This window comes from Triturus cristatus, chromosome 6 (genome assembly GCF_964204655.1).
Source record: "Triturus cristatus chromosome 6, aTriCri1.1, whole genome shotgun sequence".
Classification (NCBI taxonomy): domain Eukaryota; kingdom Metazoa; phylum Chordata; class Amphibia; order Caudata; family Salamandridae; genus Triturus; species Triturus cristatus.
The window spans coordinates 1,617,088,885-1,617,109,805 of record NC_140589.1 but is presented as its reverse complement, the minus strand read 5'-3'; the positions used below and the strand labels follow the sequence as shown (position 1 = coordinate 1,617,109,805).

The 20,921-nt window shown below is 44.7% G+C and overlaps 1 protein-coding gene across 3 annotated transcripts in view; it reads right to left on the bottom strand.

Annotated features, from left to right (window-relative positions):
- PIGF (phosphatidylinositol glycan anchor biosynthesis class F) overlaps positions 1–20,921 on the bottom strand; it is a 103,725-nt gene that overhangs the window by 46,680 nt on the left and 36,124 nt on the right. Inside the window, exons 4-6 of one of the 3 annotated variants that reach the window (XM_085612760.1) lie at positions 14,272–14,388; positions 8,425–8,533; positions 3,810–3,897 (exon numbers count right to left, since the gene is read on the bottom strand). In XM_085612760.1, coding sequence (XP_085468886.1) covers positions 3,859–3,897; positions 8,425–8,533; positions 14,272–14,388 — 265 coding nt within the window. In that variant the 3' untranslated portion in view covers positions 3,810–3,858. Of the gene's footprint in view, positions 1–3,809; positions 3,898–7,713; positions 7,841–8,424; positions 8,534–14,271; positions 14,389–20,921 lie in introns of those variants that run through there. The other 2 variants (XM_085612761.1, XM_085612759.1) reach the window with 2 other exon arrangements.

Below are 20,921 nucleotides of genomic sequence, written 5' to 3'. Positions count from 1 at the left end.
CTGTTTTGCCCTCCTCCGGTCAGCCCGCAAAATTCTCCCCCTCCTTCCTCTAACATCAAGGAAGCTGCTTATTCAGGGGCTGATTACATCGAGACTAGATTATAGTAACGCTATTTTTCTGGGCGCCCCTGAAGTAACATTTAATAAACTCCAGCAGGTTCAAAATGCGGCTGCAAGGCTGCTCATGGGCGTCCCTAGGATGCAGTCAGCTAAACCGGCCCTAAAGGCCCTGCATTGGCTTCCGGTGCGAGAAAGGGTCAAATTTAAGGCTCTCTGCACTGCGCACAAAATCCTTCAGGGGAAGGGCCCTCCCATTTTGAGGAACTTAGCGGTGCCTTATAAAGCCAATAGAACGTTGCGCTCCGATCAGAAATTTCTTCTCCAAATCCTTAGAGTAAAAAGGGCCCGTACTGGTGGGAGAAGATTCTCGGTCAACACACCTATGCTGTGGAACGCGCTCCCTTTTAAGCTGCGCTCTTTAACCTGCACTTAGCGGTTTCGGAAATGCCTCAAAACTTATCTGCTTCCTGCTTGATTGCACTGAAGTGGCCTTTGGTTAACTATTGGCGTCTGGACAAGCGCTGGGATGCCCGAGGGTAACTGTGCGCTATATAAAATTTTAAATAATAATAATGGCCTCCCAGCAGCACTCTACAACTCTAATCCAACTTTCTGGGCAAGGTGGTTCAACATGCTGTTTAACTAATGCATACAACTTCATGTCATCCCTAAATCCTGGTGAGGGTCGGTTTAGCGAACAATTTATAAATAAAAATGGAGACTCATCTTATCCCTCAAATTATAGGCTTATAGCTGTAATAGATATCAAAGCAAATATTTAGCAAATGCTACTTTACAAGATCTGGAGGCCTGGATCAACAACTTGAAGTTAATGCCCTGGTCACAAACTGAGTTTCAATGAGGGACGGGAACAGACCAAAATGTGTTGTCCCTATTAGTATTAATATCAAAAACTGTTAAAGCAAAATCACACCTTCACAAAAGTTTTATTGACTTCAACTCAACATTGTAATAACATCTCTTGACCAATGCTATGGCCCAAACTCTCCAAATGGTTAATGCCATCACACATCTTGAAGGCGATTCAGCTCCTACATTCAAACACCTGGCTCAATATCAAGTATGATAACCAAGGGGCTGTCTCACGAAAAAGTCTTCTATCCAATGTACTCAAACAGGGTTGCGTACTTACATCTGTACTTTTTCATCTCTATATTGCAGACTTCACTAAATCCTAGGAAACAGCTACTGTTGACACCCCAACAATTGGCCAAATACATCTCATTATCCTACAGTATGCACATAACACACAATCTTGATTAGTAGAACTTCCATCAGTCGGCAATATCTCCTGGACATTTGAGGATGATACTAAAAATAAATTAGAAATGAATCCGGACAAAGCAAAAAAAAAAAAAAAAAAAAAAAAAAAAGAGACAGTGGGCCCCCTCAAGATCCAGGAAAAAGGAGCCCAATACATAAATTCTCATAAAGTTGAACTTGCTGGAATAACTCGCTTTTTAAATTCAGTCATTGCAAAGGTTTAAAGAAAAATCTTTCTCTACCCATGAATTCAGCTCAGAGCCAGATCAGATTGGAATTTGGGCTCCGCAATCAGCATATGGTAAGAAAACTTACATTTGTTAAACTAATGCACAAAATACAATCTGCAAATCAAGATATGTTAAGTTACTTTATATGGAAGGAAATTTCAAATCGCCCCCTGTGCAGATCTAATCAATGGCTCGATCTCTTCACTTGCTCACTTAAACAACTAAGGCTACATGATCTATGGCAATCCATCATAAGCCATAATCTCTTTAAAAAGGCTGCTATTCACATGGAGATAAAAGCATTGTTTCTAGAGTATAAAATGGTCTTCAGTTCCCGATACCCTGCTTGGTTTGGTATGAATTCAAATAAACTCTTATGCCCTCAACAATCCCTCCGACAACTGTTCTCATTGTTTTTAAAAAGAAGGCTTTTGCTTTACAGATTTGATTGATTGCCGAGTCAATTTCAGCTCAGTCCTGTAGATCCTGTTGATACCATTATGAGACGTCAATACCCTCAGTGCACATGTCCGGAGTTTAGAAAGGAGGGGATCTGTCTGCTAAAGTCATTATTCAACAACTTGCAAAAAAGAACTTGCCGACAGGTCATGATGATCAGCATGGAGTATTCTTACATTCACCTCAGTTGTCGAGTTATTAACTTCTTCATGGCCGTAGACAAACCAAAAAAGCTACTAGATTCTCAAATGAACCAATTAAACTGCCGACAATTTTTCAGGCACGTGAGGAAATCAATATACTGCAAGTGCCACTAAAATGGTCTTATACCTTCAAGACTAAATAAAGTGGTTTTAAGAATCTCTGATCTTTTGCACTCTTTTACCAGGACTGTTTTTTATGCAACCTGGAGTTAAGCAAAATGTGTCCCAAGATACTTGCACAGTACTGCAGTCACTCTTCTTATTACGTATTCTCTCTCTATTTTTCACATCTTGGGAAGTCTACAAAACAGAATAAGCTTCAAAAGAGCTGCCCCCCTTTTGTTTTTTGTTTCTTTCCTAGTACTACTATGTCTTGCTTTTAAATATGTATTGTTACGTTTGCTTTATAAATTCTTTTATCTATTCTAAAGATTTTAAATAATTAAACAATAAAAACGTAATACAACATCAAAACCTCAGAAAAAACCACCAAAATTACTCAATATTTTTGGTGGCAATCATGCCCCCGAAGAGCAAATTCACCTCCATCACCCCATCTGCTGGTTTCAGTAGGTATTAAGTGAAAGAAAATGTTGTTGTTATCGAAAGTTAACAATAAAGTTAGTGGCATTCCTCCCTGGACTGTAAACAAGCATACTAGGACCGGTTTTGGGGTTTCACCCCTCTTCAGCCAGGACAGCAGCAGGATAGAATGATGGATTTAACCCAGATCTCTTGACTGGGGGTGAATGTTTTGATTTGTTCTGCATTCCGTCCATCAATTGTTTGTCTTTTGCTTTCTCGCCCTAATTGCGCCAGGTATGCCCAGACATGGGTCCTGGGCTCACTGTGCCACTGGAATCAAGCTATCCTGGCTGAAGAGGGGTGAAACCCCGAAACCGGTCCTAGGATGCTTGTTTCTGGTCCAGGGAGGACCTGGCTTGGCAGTTCGGGCTGGACTGTTCCCAGGAGGCAAAGGGTCAAGACTGATTTGCATATGGCCAGGTCTAAACTGGGGTGGCATGGTGAGCAAATGAATGATGGATTTAACCCAGATCTTTTGACTGGGGGTGAATGTTTTGATTTGTTCTCCATTCCGTCCATCAATTGTGTGTCTTTTGTTCTCAAGCATTAGAGCAGCGTGGGGATTGGCCTGAGTAGGCTGGATTAATTCTTGCTTAGGCACAGCAAGTCTGTGCCATTTCTCCAATCCAGCTGTGCAATACAGCTAGGTTGGAGAAACCTAAGTGTGCATGTCAGTTTGGCTGGCCTAAGACGGCCGGCCAATCTGACATGCACACTCAGAAGTGCACATACCACTTCTCCCATGGATAGGACCTACCCCTACCTGCTCAAGAATAAAATAATAAAATATTTAATTTTTCAGCTCTTGGCCCTGAGTCAGTGGGGCGAACTCCTCGCCCATTGTGGACGAGCCACTGTGGGCTTACAATCTGTTTATTTCTGTTAAACCCTTATTTGGTACACTTGTGGCACTTTTATTAAGTCTACAGCTTGGTGAACGGCATAGCCTTATCACTGAATACAGGGTCATGATTTTAGTTCATCTTACCTTTTGGGCTCCTATCCTTAATTAGCATTTTCATTGGAAGTCGTTTTTTTCAGAAATTCAAATGAATTACTCCTCGGATTAGGAACACCTGGCCAAAATGCACTGGGACTTAGTGACATCATGAAATGTAGAATAAGGAATTAACAATGTACGCTGTACAAGCTTGTATTTTCAATTATTAATTAAAATTGCTTTTATACAAAAATTAAACTTGTGACAGAACATTTTGTTCAAATCTTCAATAAAACAGAAATTGCACAAATAAAATAGCAAACTACACCACTGGTAGTGCAAAGGGAGATTACACTCTGGTTGCAGCAAATGAGAATATGTTTTTTAAGCATCCTTGGACATATGACACATCCCAGTTGAATACCACTAACAGATCTAAACTTGGGATAAAAGACCACTACTGCTTGGCTTATTGTCATAGCACATTAGTGCATCTGAGAACCCACCATGTCTCGTTAAGCACATTTAAACATTTCTAAAATGACTTACCTGTGAAATGAAGACTCTCAATTAAAATGTTGCGAAACTTGCTATCAATGTAAATACTCCTGAAGTACTGCATGTGATGTGTGGACTCCCGATATAAACCTGCAAAGTAAAGGGACTCTACCATGGGCTAGATCTATTTTTATCCAGTGCATCTGGGAGAGTGAGAAGAGCGGAGGGGTGAAGGAGTATTGTGGTAATTCAGACCCTTGGATGAAGGCACTAGAAATGCACATTGACGGAGTGTAAATTGACAAGTTCCAGCAACGGAGGATAACATAGCAAGGAGTAGCCAAGTAAATTATTTGGTCTTCTAAATACAGAGGACTAGAACAGAAGGCCACAAATGCTGAGACCCTTTGCAGGTCCTCAGTGGGGTTCAGGGCAGACTGTGGAGAATGGGAGTAACAATCTTTAACAGGGGGGAGGAGCCAAGATGGCGACCGGGACGGCAGCGTAGATTCCCGGCTCCGTGAACCTCCGCATCCCGCACGGATATCCTGCATGAGATCCTTATTCTGCGCTACGGGATCGTGTTCGTAAACGAAAGTGGCAACCGATCGTGTGACCCTGAGGTTTCTGACTGCAGTACCGCCGGAGAAATCAGCGATTGAACTTTGCGGCCCGTGCGGTCCCGAAGCCGGGACCTCGAGTGGACGCCTTGGCCGGGCGGCAGTTTAACAACAGCGGCCTGTGGTGACTGGGTGGAGTCGGTCCGCCGGAGTGGTGCTCCCCTCGGCCTGCATTTTGCTGTGGTCGCTCCCCCCCTGCTGAGCGCTGCGGACCGAGGACATGCCCGGGTGTGCAATTCTCGGATTCTGTGGTGTTTGCCCCTGCCTTTGACGGTGAGCTGCCCGGACGCCGTCCCTGGTTCGGCCTGATCCTTGCGGGCTGCTCCCGGCTTTTTGCGGGAGCTGGTCCGTGGCGGAGACGACTATTGCCCGTGACCGCGCAACGGTTGAATCTGTTCCTCCCCCAGGATCCCTGTCTTCAGCGACGTGGACCTTGAGGCGTTGGTCCCGGGGTCCTGGCCCCAATACGAGTCGGGCCTTCCCAGCGGCCATTTTGTCACTATGCAGCCTACCATCCTGTCCGCTGGGACGCAGCGGGACTGGGGGTGTGTGACGGTCGGGAGTGTGGCAGAGCGATCGGAGAGAGCTGCTCTGGGGTACGGCGACCTCCTGGAGGCCCTTGGTGCCCTTCATTACTCCTTGGCTCATGGCGCCGGGGTCCTGGGGAGGAAGCTAGATGGTGTGGTATCAGCGTTGGGACAGTGGCGGCATGCTGGTCCACAAGTACACAGTGGCTTTCCACACTGCACACAGGAGGAAGATGTTGCGGCCCCCCCCGCGATTAGTGTACAGCCGGACACTCCGGACAGTATGCTACCGTGTGGTCGGCTAACTGTGGGCTTGATCTGCTCCGGAGGTATTGGACCTGAGCGGAAGATGGTGGCCGTGTCCCGTGCGCAATCTCCGGCGGCCCAGGGACGATTCCAGCAACGTGTGTCTCATTTGACTGCTTCAGCCTGTCTGGACCTTGTGTGCAGTGCAGATCCTGGGGCGGCACTGGAAAAGACGCCCCCCCATGAAGCGGTCCGTGCTGATGCTCAGAGACTTCCACCCCACCTGTGTGTGTCGCTTCCCGACTGTTTTTGGACACTCCTGTACTTTGGGACATCGGACATGGTGCTGGGTCGAGGGGCAGGCATGGGCAGAATCGCAAAGAGCGGTCAAGGCTGAGGCTGATCCTTCGGGAGTGGTCACCTAGTAGACAGGCGGACTCATGGTTGCGTGCTCTCATGGTTAGTCGCATAGCTGGTGCATAATGCTCCCCACTCCCCCCCTCCTTTTTTTTGATATGATCAACTTGGTGCTGCTAATTGTTTGTTGTGGGGAGACTTCACCGTGCGGGAGGGAGAAGCCGGGGGTATGTTTTGAAGGCCCTCCTCCAGTTTATTACATTCCCTCCGCCCCCCCGTCTGGGGGGGCTCTTTCTTACTCTTTTTTTCTCTGTCTCTTCTATATTTCGGGTCTAGTTCCAGGGCGACAGGCACACTGCTGGGGGGTGGGGCCATACTCATTCGCAGAGGTGCAGGGTGGGGGGATGGGGGAGGGGACTCTTTAGTCTTTATCTCTTTTTCCATGGCCTCCTTTTTCTTCTCTGTTTCTTTTTGCTTGTTTTTCTGGGATCAGCGCGGTACACCTCTCTTATTGTGAATCGCTTGCTCTTAATGTGTGCCACAGTTTCCGGGGGGTTCGCTGGGCTTTAGGTACGGGGACCTGTAGGCGCAACTATCTTTGATATTTCTCCCCATCCGTACTTTCCCGTGTCTGCGCCATTGATTCAATGTATTGCTGCTTGCTGCTTGCGTCTCTTATCCTTGCCCCTTATCGCTGTTGGGAAACTGTTTGGCACCTGATCCTACTGTTTTGTTTTATTATAAAATGAAAAACCCTTTCTCTCCTGGTGTCCTACCTGAGCGGCTCATTGGCCGGACTATACTGTATTGTAGACTTTGCTCTCCGAGGTGCCGCCTGTGTTTACATGTGCTTTTATTGTTCTGATTGCTTAGCGGCCGGCCCCGGGGGGTTGTAGGCCCATACGTGTAAGTGATTGAAACGTCAATAAAGGTTTTTCAAAAAAAAAAAACAATCTTTAACAGGCCAGAATGAAGAAACACTGGGGCAATCCTATTCCTCGCTAGATTAGGTTTCTGATAAGTCAAAGGGGAAGATCTGCCTATAGTGGCTGAAACCAAGAAACCAAAACAAAGGGTGAGAAGCTAAGGAGCGGTCAAAAGAAACCAAGAAAGGTTCGAGATATAGCTAGTGTTAAAGAAATCCTCCCAAGAAACATCTACAAGAAAACAAGATCTATGCTAGAGAAAGAGGCAACTGAATTTGGGATCTGAATGCCTTGACACAGACTAAACAAAGGCTGCATGTACTCATAAAGGATACGCATCTAAATTATGGAAAGAGGTTATGACATCAACAAAATCATTTGTTTGGTGGTAAAACAGTAGCCTTGCAGTTTGTTAGAAGGGGAACCACGGGAGCTTATGACTGACTTGGATGCTTACTAGCAAAGCTACCATACTAGCCTTTATGAACTATAGATCTGGTTCTTTCTGTGCAATCAGTGGCATTGATTAAGGTTAACAGATAACTCTAGAATGAAATCCTCCAGTACTGCTTATTTACTGAACAATGTAATGCCTTCTATTAGATGTAGTCTTTCCCATGAATTAAATTAAATGGACGAATTAGCAATGACAGATGTTTGAAAGAAAGGACTAGCACACTGTGTACAGGACAACATGAAGAAATCTGGCAACCTGAAGTCAAATATTTTCATCAACTTCACATTCAGGAAGTAAAGGATAATTAACATCAAAGCCTTACCTTGCAATAGCTAATGGTGTCTAATAATGTATTAAAACGGATCCCAGATTTCCGAGTAGCAGAGTTACCCAGTTCCCTTTCTGATATCAGTAAAGAATTGATGAGAGGATTTCAAGCCAGTTGTGCCTATGAAAATGGCACAACATATGAAGGAGAAGATTTATGGGGTTTGAGAAAACATATGCATACTGAACTCTTTAGTTTATGGTTTGTCTCATCTAGAGGTTGCGGAATTGATCAAATTCGTGAAAGATGGATAAATAAGATTAAGAAGAAAAGACACAAAAACACAATTTCCCAGAGAAACAAAGGCAATACGAGTAGATCACTGAAAATCCAAGATAAGATACAGATCAGTTGCTCTAATGCTGTGAAAATAGTGTTGGTGTCAAACTATTGGTGTTATTTTTTTTCTTTTAAGTATATGGCCTTTTAATAAAAAGAGCCTGCAATCCATAAATACAAATAACAGTGTGAGGAGTTTATGGGGTGATGCATTACAGCGACATGGAGATGAATTAAGTCTCCAGCTCACGATAAAATACAGGAATAAGATAGGAAGCCATGAGCCAGGGAGCGGGCATAAACAATAACCTAAGACCTGCTGTGAGGAAAAAAACTATTTCATTTTGTGTCTTTCATGAGATTCCATGCTTGGCTCGAAGACGTGTACAACTGTTTGCGTCTTTAGACAGTAAAAGAAAACTAACCTGCCAAGGTCTATCCCAATCCAAGGGAATAGGAATAGCTCCGGACCATGCCCCAACCAGACTGCAAACTGTAGTGATCTGTAAACTACTGTCCCAGATTGACATTGCTCTGTAAAATAAGAACATATAATTCAAAGGGATCATTGCTAAGAAAACGTGAACAGTTTTAAACTAAACTCTTAAAATTATATAGAAGAGCTGAGTCTTACAACTGTAACTGCAAATATTTTAAAGGAGGACAAGTTATGCACTGTGATTACTTGTGTGCTGCTGGTCTACCACCCAAAGAAAGATCCTCCCGTCAGTCAGATGAGCCCAAGGCAATTTACTCTTTCCTCCCCATGTCATACTTCTACTCTCTCCCAGGCGCCTGCATATTCTCCCATAATGTCCCTGCTAGGTGAGTCCCTCGCTCCCAGTCTTCCCCCTCCACCCACACTGGTGATACTGCGTTGTACATTCAAGAAAAGAGATAATGAACTGTTCCTTAACAGCAACACATACAAAGGGTAACCAACACAGATATACTGCATATAAAAGTGACTGGCATTGCTTATCAATAATAGGGTGACTTTGTCAAAAAAAACTACTGGAGATACAGTCAGAACCCCAAAAGCAGCCTTCATAACCGAGCACTGGGTATTTTTGTTTAAAAATCCAAAACAAATTTGCTGAAGCAAATATGCAAATCTGTACGATGAATTAATGTCCTCTCTATAATCTGTTTAAATAAAATCACAGTCAAGATTTTTTATGCCTCTGATACTCTCCACTTTTTACAAAGGTGGGCATTCAAAGGCCCCTGAACACTTTACATTTCTTTGGCATCCTTAGATTGAGGGGTACCTGGTGTTTGCCTATGGCAGACTTGCTTCTGTTTCAAGGGGCCTTTTGTAATGCCTTAAAGTACTGCAGCTAGCTTACAGCGCTCTTTTGTGTCCGATTCAAGAAACTTTCAGCATATTGCAGACATCATCAGTAAAGACTTGTGTCTGACTCAAGGGACCACTAGTAATAGCATACGATAATCCACCCTGTCCTTGGTTAAGTGTTAACTGAAGCTTTTTAAGGGTATAGAAATGTGCTCTTTTTAAAAAATATAGTGGGTCCTATTGGCTTTGCCAGGGAGTGTTCCTGGTGCACACAAAACTCCAAGAAGGTGTCCAGTAGACAAATTGACAAAGAAAAAAGTGAAACCGAAAAACTGAAAAGGGGATTACTTTGCCAAAAATATGTCTTGGCTAAAAACAATTTAGAAAAAAAGTTGATATATAGGAAAATCTAAAAAGTGGAACATTTTTTACTCTAACATGATAGATAAATCTCTCCATGACAACAGACACACAAATGATAAAAGGTACTGTCCCTTCTAAGGGGCACATATCAGAGTGCAGGGCATGAACTGGCTTTTGAACGCCTGTTCCACACACTAAAAGCCCTACCATCACCTTACATATTTCCTCTAGTCCTAAAACCTTTTTAGTAGGAAATCTGCCTTCCCCGTTCAACCAAATGTCCTACGTCCTGCTTTAGAATAGTTCATCAACATAGGTTTACAAATACAAAAGATAGGTTTGGTTCCCCAATCACTGTGATTGGCCCCAGTCAATCTTATTAATTTTGTCCCCCTAATAGCACTGTGGGCCCTGAGACAATGGTGTTTGAACAAAAGGTCCTACAAGACATCCTTCAGTTGGAACAAAACACGCACGCTGCGGGTCATAGTAACATGCACCATAGAGATTGGCAAGCACTGAAAAGTATTCAGAGAAATCAAGCCATCACTATCAAGCCAGCCGATAAGGGCGGGGCGGTGGTAGTAATGGACACACAAGACTATGCCACTGAAGTGGCCAGGCTTTTGGGTAACCGCTACAAGTATAGACCTTTGGCGCGGGATCCCACTAAAGACCTACAAGCGACCATTACTAAACTGGTGACGGAGGCAAAGGAAAAGAAATGGATTACATATAGAGAAGCCGAATTTTTGATTAACACCAAACGGAGAATTCCGGCATTCTATATTGTACCTAAAATTCACAAGAGACATCGACCACCTCCAGGACGCCCAATAGTATCGGGCATCCAGTCCTTACTAGAACCACTCTCACAGTTTGCGGATTTCTTCCTGAGGGAATGTGTCATCACCCAACCCTCGTATCTCCAAGACACTACCGATGTCCTGAGAATGTTGGAGAATGTAACGTACGACCCTACCCATCAATTTCTAGTCACCATAGACATAGAATCATTGTACACAAGTATCCCTCAGGAAGCAACGCTGGTGGCAGCAGCCCGTGCCCTGAGGGATTGTGAATGGTTCTATGATACCCCCCAAACCTTTGTCCTTCAATGCATAGAGATCGCATTAACTCAAAATTTCTTCTCATGTAAGGACCAGATATACCTCCAGGTGTCCGGTACCTCGATGGGGGCTACTTTTGCCCCAAGTCTGGCCTGCATTTATGTAGGCCAGTTCGAGGCTTACCATATCTATCCTGACACCAACCTCTTCCAGAAGAACATTGTTCTCTGGAAGAGGTACATAGACGATGTGCTATGTATATGGGAAGGTTCAGAAGAGAGACTTCACGAGTTCCTACATTGGATTAATGGTTTGGATGACTGTTTAAAGTTCACGTGGTCGGTGAGTAGAACATCTGCAGTATACTTAGACCTCGATATCCAGGCGGAATGTGACGGGCTTGTGACAAAGGTGCATCAAAAACCAACGGATAAAAACTCCTTGCTGCACTATAGGTCATACCATCCCAGAGCTCTTCGGGACAACCTACCCGTGGGACAGTTTTTAAGATATCGTCGGAACTGCTCTACTTTACAACAATATTCTGAACAGTCTAGTGTCCTGGCCACAAAGCTAGAGAACCGAGCATATCCTAAAAAGGTGATAAAACAGGCAAGAAAAAGAGCATATAATACACCCCGTGCTGCCCTTTTGGAAAAGACTCCCAGGAAGAAGGGCGATTGCATTCCCGTGATCACTACCTTTGGCCCACTCTCTACAAAAATCAGACAGGTTATCCGCAGACATTGGCACCTGTTGAACACCACAAATATGAAAATGCCTCCACCCCGGTTTGCATTCAGGCGATCAGCTAACATCCGCGATCGCTTGGTACACACCAGACCCAAACAAGATCTACGGGAGACCAATATCCCGCAGGGACATTATCCTTGCGGGAATTGTTCAGTGTGTGAGTTTACATCTGCTACAAAAAGTGTTACCCTTGTTAAGAACAAAACTTGGTTCCTAAATAAATTCAGCAACTGCAACACATCAAACGTCATCTACAGATTGACGTGCCCCTGTGATCTCCATTATATTGGCCTCACCACCAGGAAGGTTAAAATAAGGATACAAGAACATCTCAGTACACTACGTGCAGGCAAATTGAGCACCAGATTGGTACAACACTTCCAGTCTCATAAACATACCCCTCGGGATGTGCGTTGGGTGGTTTTAGAGAGGGTGATGGGAGACCAATTTAATATGGAAGTAAGATTGAGCACAAGGGAAGCACGCTGGATTTACCAGGAAGGTACAGATCAAACTGGACTGAACGACCTTATTGAATGGAACAAAGTAAATCTATAGTCCATTCTGCCTTCATGCCCTCCTGCAAGGATGGCGTACTTGCACTGTACCCACTGTCCACAGGAACAACATCAGAACTATTCCATCAGGTTCCAGGTCCATACAGTGTTTGTTAATAAAGTTATGAGGTTTTTGAATGTGCCACCCGGGTCTGGTATTAAGGGGTTTCCAATGTAGTAAACAGGCAGCAGGGGCAGTACACGTGTATGCATAGTGGATGTAGTATGTTCTCACACTGGCCCGCTACCGCCTCACTGTATCTAAAGCCTGACAGTCAGTGTACCAACACTCTATCTCTTTCTAAAAGTTTAGATAGATGCCAAATAAATTGGACCTCAACACGAAATCCACCACCGACAACGATATATAGGCTTACGCGCGGGTTTAGATAAGCCCGAACTCCAATCTCTTTAATTTGGAATTTTTCCTTTAAAAAACTATGTTTGATAAATTCTATTATCATCATAAATGACAATATTAACATCATCCATACAGATGGATGATATATCCGGTGTTGGCATTATTTTAATCCCCATGTGAACGTAGGTATTGGTAAAAAACTGAAGAGCATACTGATGATCTCACCAGTCTAACATGGCGGCGATGATTACGTGGTCAAACAGTCAGATTCCCCAAGGCGGGCGGGAACGCCTGAAGTCCGATCACGTGGTACGAGGCTCTGCTTATATTGACGAAATACACCATCAGGGCTGATGCGGTGCCGAGTTGATGCCGGACACGGTCGTACTCACGGTGAGCTTTTCCTAGCTAGCGGGCGTGAGGTAGGATTATGGCAATAGGAACGGTCATTTAATGCTCAGCACCCTACCAGAGAAACAGGGAGCGACTGGGATAGAGGGCAAACAAACCGGGTCGTTATGAGGGGGAATAACGGTCATTTCATAGAGTAGGGATTCCCCTGACCACACGCTGAGTGTTTAACAATAACAAGAGGGCATATCATGGAAGGTTAGATTTACACTCAGAATGGGACACAGAACCATTACAGAATAACCCTTTACGGAATAGTCATTGACAGCCATGTGGTAGATATATCCTCCAAGGCCTTATGATCTCTGTTGTGTATTACAGACTCACTGTAGGAGTTGTCTGGAGGAACCTTGAAAGAGTGATCACAGTTACACATACAAGCGCTCCAGGGTAAAGGTATGCCCGTGATGGGCAATATCCCGGTAAATGTCTTGAAGGAAATGCAGTCTAAGACACAGTATATACCGCACATGTGTTCTCTCCTTTTAATCAGATGCCGACTAACTTTGCTTTGTGTTGTTTGTCTTCTCCTTGTGTCTCTAATAGAGTTTTTAATAAGACAAGTGATGGTGCAGGGTGGATTGACAATACCCCATGCCCTGAAGAAATTGCCGTGAGTTTATCCTAAGGCAATGAAACATGTCGGCATTTTAATATGAGCAGACACACAGCACAGAATAAAATAGCAAGCCAGTGTGATTTAGCTCAAATCTTTATATAGTTGTGGTGCACGAATCACAGCACAGCTTTCTCCTTCACACACCTTAGCACTCTGTCTTTTGGGTAGCAACCCATGCACTCTTCGTTTTCTGGAGTGGTGGTAGCTGATGATGAGATCTGAGGTAGCAGGCGAGTACCTTCCTGCTTTGCCCTCCTTGGTGATGCTACCGTGAGGCACCATCACTCCTTTCCTACACTTTTTCTACACTTTTCTATCACATTGGGGTGACAGAGACACAAACTTGGGTCATAAAGATAATCCTTCTGTTGAAATTGTCTATTTTTTATTTTGGTGAGTTATACCTACAAGTAGCACAGATGGTGCAACCACTTGCTTCAGAAAGTGTCTAATATATATGATAATTCCAATAGGTATATGAACTTCATCCTCACCAAGTGAACAGGTCAATTATTGTTTATATATTCCTTGAGTGGGGGAAGACCTGTTCTCTGCCCCTACAGCTCCTTTTTGTGGTTTGGTTAATCTTATTAATTGACCATGTGCCTTTAATAGCAATATGATGAATTTTGGAATTTTAGGAACACTAAGACACAGAAAAAAATGCAGCACAGCAAAAGCAATCGAAGAAATGTGTTAGCTACATGGAGACCAGATCCTCCAAATTAAAACTGCACGTTTGAATTAAACCACTGAATACGTTCTAGTGACATGAAACGATAAGGACTGAAAAATGGAGTACATTAATAAAGTAATTGTGATAAAAACTAGTAAATCATACCCATTTTTACTGAAAACTCTGATCCATGTTGAGAAGTTTGGACCTAGCATACACAAGCAGCGCAAAGTTGTGAAAGTGGAGAGTAGGAAAGCAAGAGAAAAAGTCTCCAGTATCGACCTGAAAGAGAGTAACAAAACAACCCTGTGTAAGAACAACATAGGTGCTTGGTAGCATATTAGAAGTACAGTCAGATTTTAAACAAATACCTATGATAAAAGGACTATCATTAGTGATTGTCCAAGAATACGCAACTTCTGCATTTTCAAGTTTCCTTTATGTAAAATAAAGAAAAGGATCTACATCCGTGACAGATTAAAGTAATAGGTGCGCACGTGGAAGAAGCTGTTTCAACCTTCATTTGGATTGAGTTAATAAGAATGTGAAATAACCATACTTTCTTCCCAAAATAGTTGTACACTTAAAACAACTAGTCAACTAGCCATTGCCTTCCATTGGCTGAGAACATATGCATGAATTAACATGTAGCTACACACTCTGTTTATTAAGACTGTTGCATTCTGAATAAAGGAAAAAGCAAATATTCAGTTGCAGGATATTTTGAATTTTAACATAACATTGCCATTATCCAGCTTGAACATATTGTTTGATTTGGTCTTTTATGCAAATAAAAAAATACCTTATAACTGAAATGATATACAAAACTTAAGCGATTGCTGGGATGGAAAAAGATTTTAAAGTCTGCTACAGATATTTCACTGACCTCCAGTCATCTAACCGTAAATCAGGCAAGGAAATACATATTTTCAATTGCTTTTGTATACAGAGAAAAGGTGGGCATGAAAGTGGCTTTGTAATGTAGCTTCTCCAGGCCATCTCACCCAATACTAGAATTAGGCCTGGGCTAAATTTCCGTTCCGCTCGCGGAAATTGCGATAATTTGACATTTTCGCGTTCCGCGGAGAGCGCGAAAATGTCAAAATTTCCGCATTCCGCAGCTTAGCGATAATTTGTTTCTTGCTCGCGCTGTAAAATGATACATTCTCGCGCGATCGCCTTACCTGAATCCCCGCGTTCGCCGACAAGTTTTCCCGATCCGGTCGCGTTCTCCACGAGATGTTGGATTGTTGGTAGCCATTTGCGCTGTCTCGCGACAGTTCGCGCCCGCAGTAACGTCATGCGTCGCGCGATCACGTCTTTCTTCTCGCGATCATGCACCGCGAGAAGAGTGAAAACAAGATGGCCGCGCCCGCGAGCAACCGCATGGGTAAGTTGGCGAGCCGCGACCACGCAGAAAATACCGCGAACGGGCGGGAAAAAAACTTCTGCATCTTCGCGATATTTCCGCGTGTTTGCAGAAATTTGTAACATTTTCGCGATAATTTGCGAAAGTCGCTTTCGCAAATTCCGCCCACCCCTAACTTAGAATACCAACCACCACTCTAAGAAAGGTATACTAACGTGTTACTAACGTGTTTTTTGGCAAAAAGTCCATAAAGGGTGCGGTCCATGTAGGGCTTTTTGAGGCAGTATGCTTAAAGGCCAAGGTTACAAAATATCTTAGCAACTAGGAAGTAGTACAACTTAGTGCCAAACAGATCCTTCCCTTGTGCACCAAAGGCAAGCAAATAAACTAGAAAGTTATCAAAATAAGGCATGGGAAGGCCAGCTGAAACCTAGCATGCGCAGGCAATTAATTGCTGTGCAGTGTCTTACCAATGGGATAGCTACTGCTGTTAATTGGTGTTGACAAGAGCAATCACTAGAGGTTGGCATCAAAAGGTGCTCCTTCATTCCTGTTGGTTTGAGGCGGCAGGACTGATGACAGTGAAGCTTGTAAAACTTTGATACCACATCACATGAAGCATGCAATTAAACGAATTCACTTTCAATTCTAGTGGCATTACTGCAAAACAAGATAGAACTGGGATACAGAAGAAATCAGGAGTCCTCAGGTAGGGAAAAAGTCTAAGTGACTGCAAAGAGGAGTTTAGCATATGTGCGGAGAACAATATTTTCTGAAAGTACTCCATGCTGTGATATAGGGAAAAAAAATCAGAAGGCTACGACAAGGAATTCCGTATGCACTGGGATCAGCTGCAGAATCAGGTTCTTGGTAGGACACCAGGAGCGAAACTGCAGAGCACCTTGACATCCTTGCAACTTCTCAGATGGAGAGGGGCGAGGCAGGGAGGAGGCCCATTTAGACTTCTTTTGTTTCTTTTCAGATTTAGATTTACTTGAAGACTTAGACCACAACGAAAGGCTGTCGCAACACCATCCCAGACAGAAGGAACGGGTGTCATTAAATTTGAGTGGGACAGGCCCCATCGGAACTGATGTAGCGCAACAAAACTCGACTAAGAAAGTTGCACCACACAGTTCTCTATCTGAACAGACGGCGAGCGTCATGAAGCCTCACATCAAGGCCAACCACAGTTGGTGTTTTGAGGTGGATTTGGAGAAAGAGGAGAAAAATTGTCTGGCCACAGGCCCTGAGCTACAGCACCCTAAGGAAGAGAAAGATAACTTGCCCAAAGGAGTGAGTCCCCTGCCAAGACAGGGAGCAGTGTCTTACCGCAACCTGTCCCCCTCGAACAGGGAGGACAGGCGGGTTGAGAGGGAGCTCAAGCTGCTGCTGGCCAAACTCATAATGGAGGAGGCGGCTGCCAAAAAGGTCTAAGAGGAAAATAAACTTGCTTTGTAAAAGAAAGACATTCTGTTGGCTCATGAAATGAGTCAGAAAGAGTTGGACATCAAAGACTAACAGCACACAGAGTCCAACAGTAATGGTGGTAGCAATAATCTAGTTTCCAGTGAGACAGGTGTGTCCACATCCTCAAGGTTCTGGTATGTAACTTTGTTGTGGGGGATGACATAGACATGTGGTTTGATGCATATGAAGTAACTCTAGACATGCACAGGGTCCCTGAGGAGGATTGGGGGGCAGCCACTGGAGGCATATACCTAATAAGGGTAGAGATTCACTGCTAGCTCCAGGAAAGAGTGACAGGAAGAAGTATTCTCTCATGAAAGAAGCTCTTGTCAGGAAATATGGTCTTATCCCTGAAAGTACAGATTGAAGTTTAGGGCCAACCAGAAGCTGTCAAGTCAGTCCTAGATACATTCTATGACTTCTCTAGTAAAGCACTGAATGGTTGGGTGAATGGCAGAAATATGAGTAGTTATCAAGGGCCGTACAAACTGATTTTGAGGGCACATGGTCAGTAACTGTTTTCCAGAGTTGCGCCAACACCTGATAGATAGGAAGCTCAGTGACTCCAGTGAACGTGCAAAGGAAGAGGACCACTGGCTCTGCACCAGGGTCCACAAAAAAGTACCTGGGGCTGAATCCAAAAAGGGTGGTTCACATTACTCCAGCATAGCGACGAGGAAGATGAAGGTGACACACAAAGGTCGAATGTATGACGTCACTACGCACACTAATACCACGCATGCCATTACAACGCGGGTATTGCTACACTAGTACGTTTACAATGACCTACCATTACAACACATTCTTTTACCACGCATTCCATTCCAACGCAAAGGCATGCTTGGTAAAGGCAAACACATGGTAAAAATGATTATGGGTAGTAACACTATCCCTGCATGGCCCACAGCCCTTGCTGTACCCTAATCCCTAAAACACTACCCCTGCACGAGCCCCTCCGACCCCCAGTCCTCTCGCTACCCCAAACCCTAAAACACTAACCCCTGCACGACTCCCTACCCCTTGCCATACCCTAAACCCTAAAACACTACCCCTGCACAAGCCCCTCTGACACCCAGGCCTCTCCCTACCCTAAACCACTACCCAAGCACGACTCCCTACCGCCGGCACCCAGTCCTTGCCGTACCCTAAATCCTAAAACAACACTACTCCTGCACAAGCCCCCCCCCCCACCCCAGTCCTCTCCCTACCCTAAAACACTGCCCCTGCATGACACCCCAACCCCTAATCCTTTCCCTACCCTAAAACAACACTACTTCGGAACGACCCCCCAGCCCCCAGTCCTCTCCCTACCCTAAACCTTAAAACACAACCCCTGCATGATGCCCAGCCCTACCCAAAGTCCTTTCTCTACCCTAAAACAACACTACCCCTGCAAGAGAGCCCCCAAGGCCGCACTCTCCCTACCCTAAAGCCTAAAACACTACCCCGCACAACTCCCCCAATCCTTTCCTTACCCTAAGCCCTAAAATACTACCCCGCACGACCACCTGGCCCCAGCCCTTGCCCTACCTTAAACCCTAAAACATTACCCCTGTACGACCCCCCCAGCCCCTAAATTAGTAACCCCAGAAGAGCCTCTGTTTTCCCACAACCATGTGGATCGCCTATATTGTTTTTATAACGTATGTGCTTTTACCATACATACTTTTAAAACGAAATTCGTTGTAAAGGCATGTGTGGTAAAAGCACATACTTTGTAAAAAAATGCGCAGTAAAGTCTACGCGTTGTTACGCTTGCGATGTAATGGTATGCGTGGTAGCAGCGCAATGTAATGTCGGTTACCCACAGAAGTCCCACAATAAGGTGGGGGGAAAGTGTTTCCAAGCCCCTTCTGAGAAACAGGGGAGAGCTTCTGTTGGGTGGTGGCCCAGGGCGCCTCATTATCAACCCCGGTGCTTTTATTGTTCGCAGTTAGGACAGAAGTTGGGGGGCTTTGTCTGTCCTAAGATACAACCCACTGGTGGGAACTCTACAAGGGTGGCCAATGTGGCCTTAGGAGGAAGAAGTCCGCAGGAGCAAGGGTAGAAAGTTCACTGGTGACCCTTAGTTGGGAGATAGACTCAGAGGTTATGCCTGTGATTCCTGAGGGTGGGAGTCGTCACTTCCATTAGATCACAGTAAATAGGATCCCTGTCACTGCTCTGAAGGATACCCGTGCCAGTCAGACCATGATGGTGGAAAGGTTAGTTTCCCCAGATCAGTGCAACAGATAGTTGTATAGGGTGACCCACGCCAGTGGTGGATTTTGTCTACTCTATGGCTCTGGTGTCCCTGGAATGGGGTCAGGAATTGGCCCACGTGAGTGCCATGGTTATCTGCCAAATGCTCATTTACTGCACTCTGAGAAATGAGTTACCACCGGTGTTAGATTAGCGGGGAAAGGTGGCAGCCTATGGTGCCCTGAAAGCACTGGTTACTGGGAGTAATAATCCCAAAAGGAGAGTATTAATGCCCAGATGGAGGGCTAGGAGGTAGTGACAGTCCGTTGTGGGAGGCTCAGAGGATCAGGGTTGTAAGCTCTGAGAATAGAGCACCCCAAGACTGCCCCTGCGAGGCCACTTCTGACCTGGAGGCACACCTTGCGAGGTCAGAGGGAAGGAGACATGCACCAGGCAGACCCCTGCATGATACAGTGTGTCACCATGGAGGTAGGGTAGTGGTCACCCCTGAAAGTCCTGGCCTGTAATGCACCTTTTCAGCTTCATGTTTCAGACACTGGGCTGCATGGCCAGTCTCAGGCTACAACCCCTGAACTGGTGGGAAGGAGATTAAAAGTAGGGTGCTCAAAACCTAAGACTGGTGCCCCTCTACTCTGAGAAACCACAGAGATCAGAGGACCCTCAACAGCAAGTAGGACACCCCTTGCCAGCCCGAAGCTGGTGGCAACACCTGCCCACGGTTTCCACGTGGAGCATCCAACTGGCAGTGGACGTCCAGGGGCCTGGCTCTTGACAGTGATGGCTGTCATTTGTCTATGCTCGTTGCTGTCCTTGTGGGCAGAGTTTTGCTTGGGTTGGGGACAGAAATCAAACCCAATGGGCAGAAAAGGCCACATCACTTTGTTGACCATGGTGGTGTTGTCTGCGTACTGCGATGCATCTGTGAGGTAAATAAAGTTAGCAGAGTCACAGATGAGATCCACAGATGAGAAGGGTTGAAACAGAACAAAGTTCCCATGGAACAATCTAGTGGCTCCAGAGAGTGTTGACTAGGTTCAGAGGGTCATGGAACTGACAGGTGCCACTTCATAAGAGGCCCATTTCCACATTGTATCACCTAAGAAGAGAAGCCCATCAAGGTATTTATTATTCTACCCTAGATTTAAGCTGGAGGAGAATCATATTGGACCTTTGGCCTCTCTGCAGAGTTCCTCACAAACCTTTGCATTCACCCCTACTGTTTTGCTAAATTAGCTATGTCAGCTTTAGAAATCTGTGCACTTTACCACCGCTAACCAGTGCTAAAGTGGGTCCCTAGTAATTGGTACTACCTGCACCAAGGTCCTATAAACTAAATGCTACTAGTGGCCCTGCAGCACTCATTGTTCCACCCACTAAATTAGCCCTTTAAAAAATACCTTAGGCCTGCCACAGCAGCCTGCAGTGTATTTTAAAACTGGTAGGCCCCATAGCTCCTAGGGCAGGGTGTACTGCTGTTTTACATGACCTGGCAGTGAAAAATTCCAAACGTAATTTTTCAATGTGGTAAAATCTATCTCTCCCATTGACTAACACTAGGTTACTTTGTTACATTTAATTAGTGCTAACTTTGGATTGGAAGTAGATAGAGATATGCTGCGTATACTCAAACAAATTGCAATTTAAAATCCTCTTTAACAGAAATGTTAGATTTTACGTCACTATTCTGAAAATTCCACATTTCGAAAGTTGGCAGTTGACATTTTCTTGATCATAACATTTGTGCCTTATAGCAGTGTCCTGGGTCACATGACTG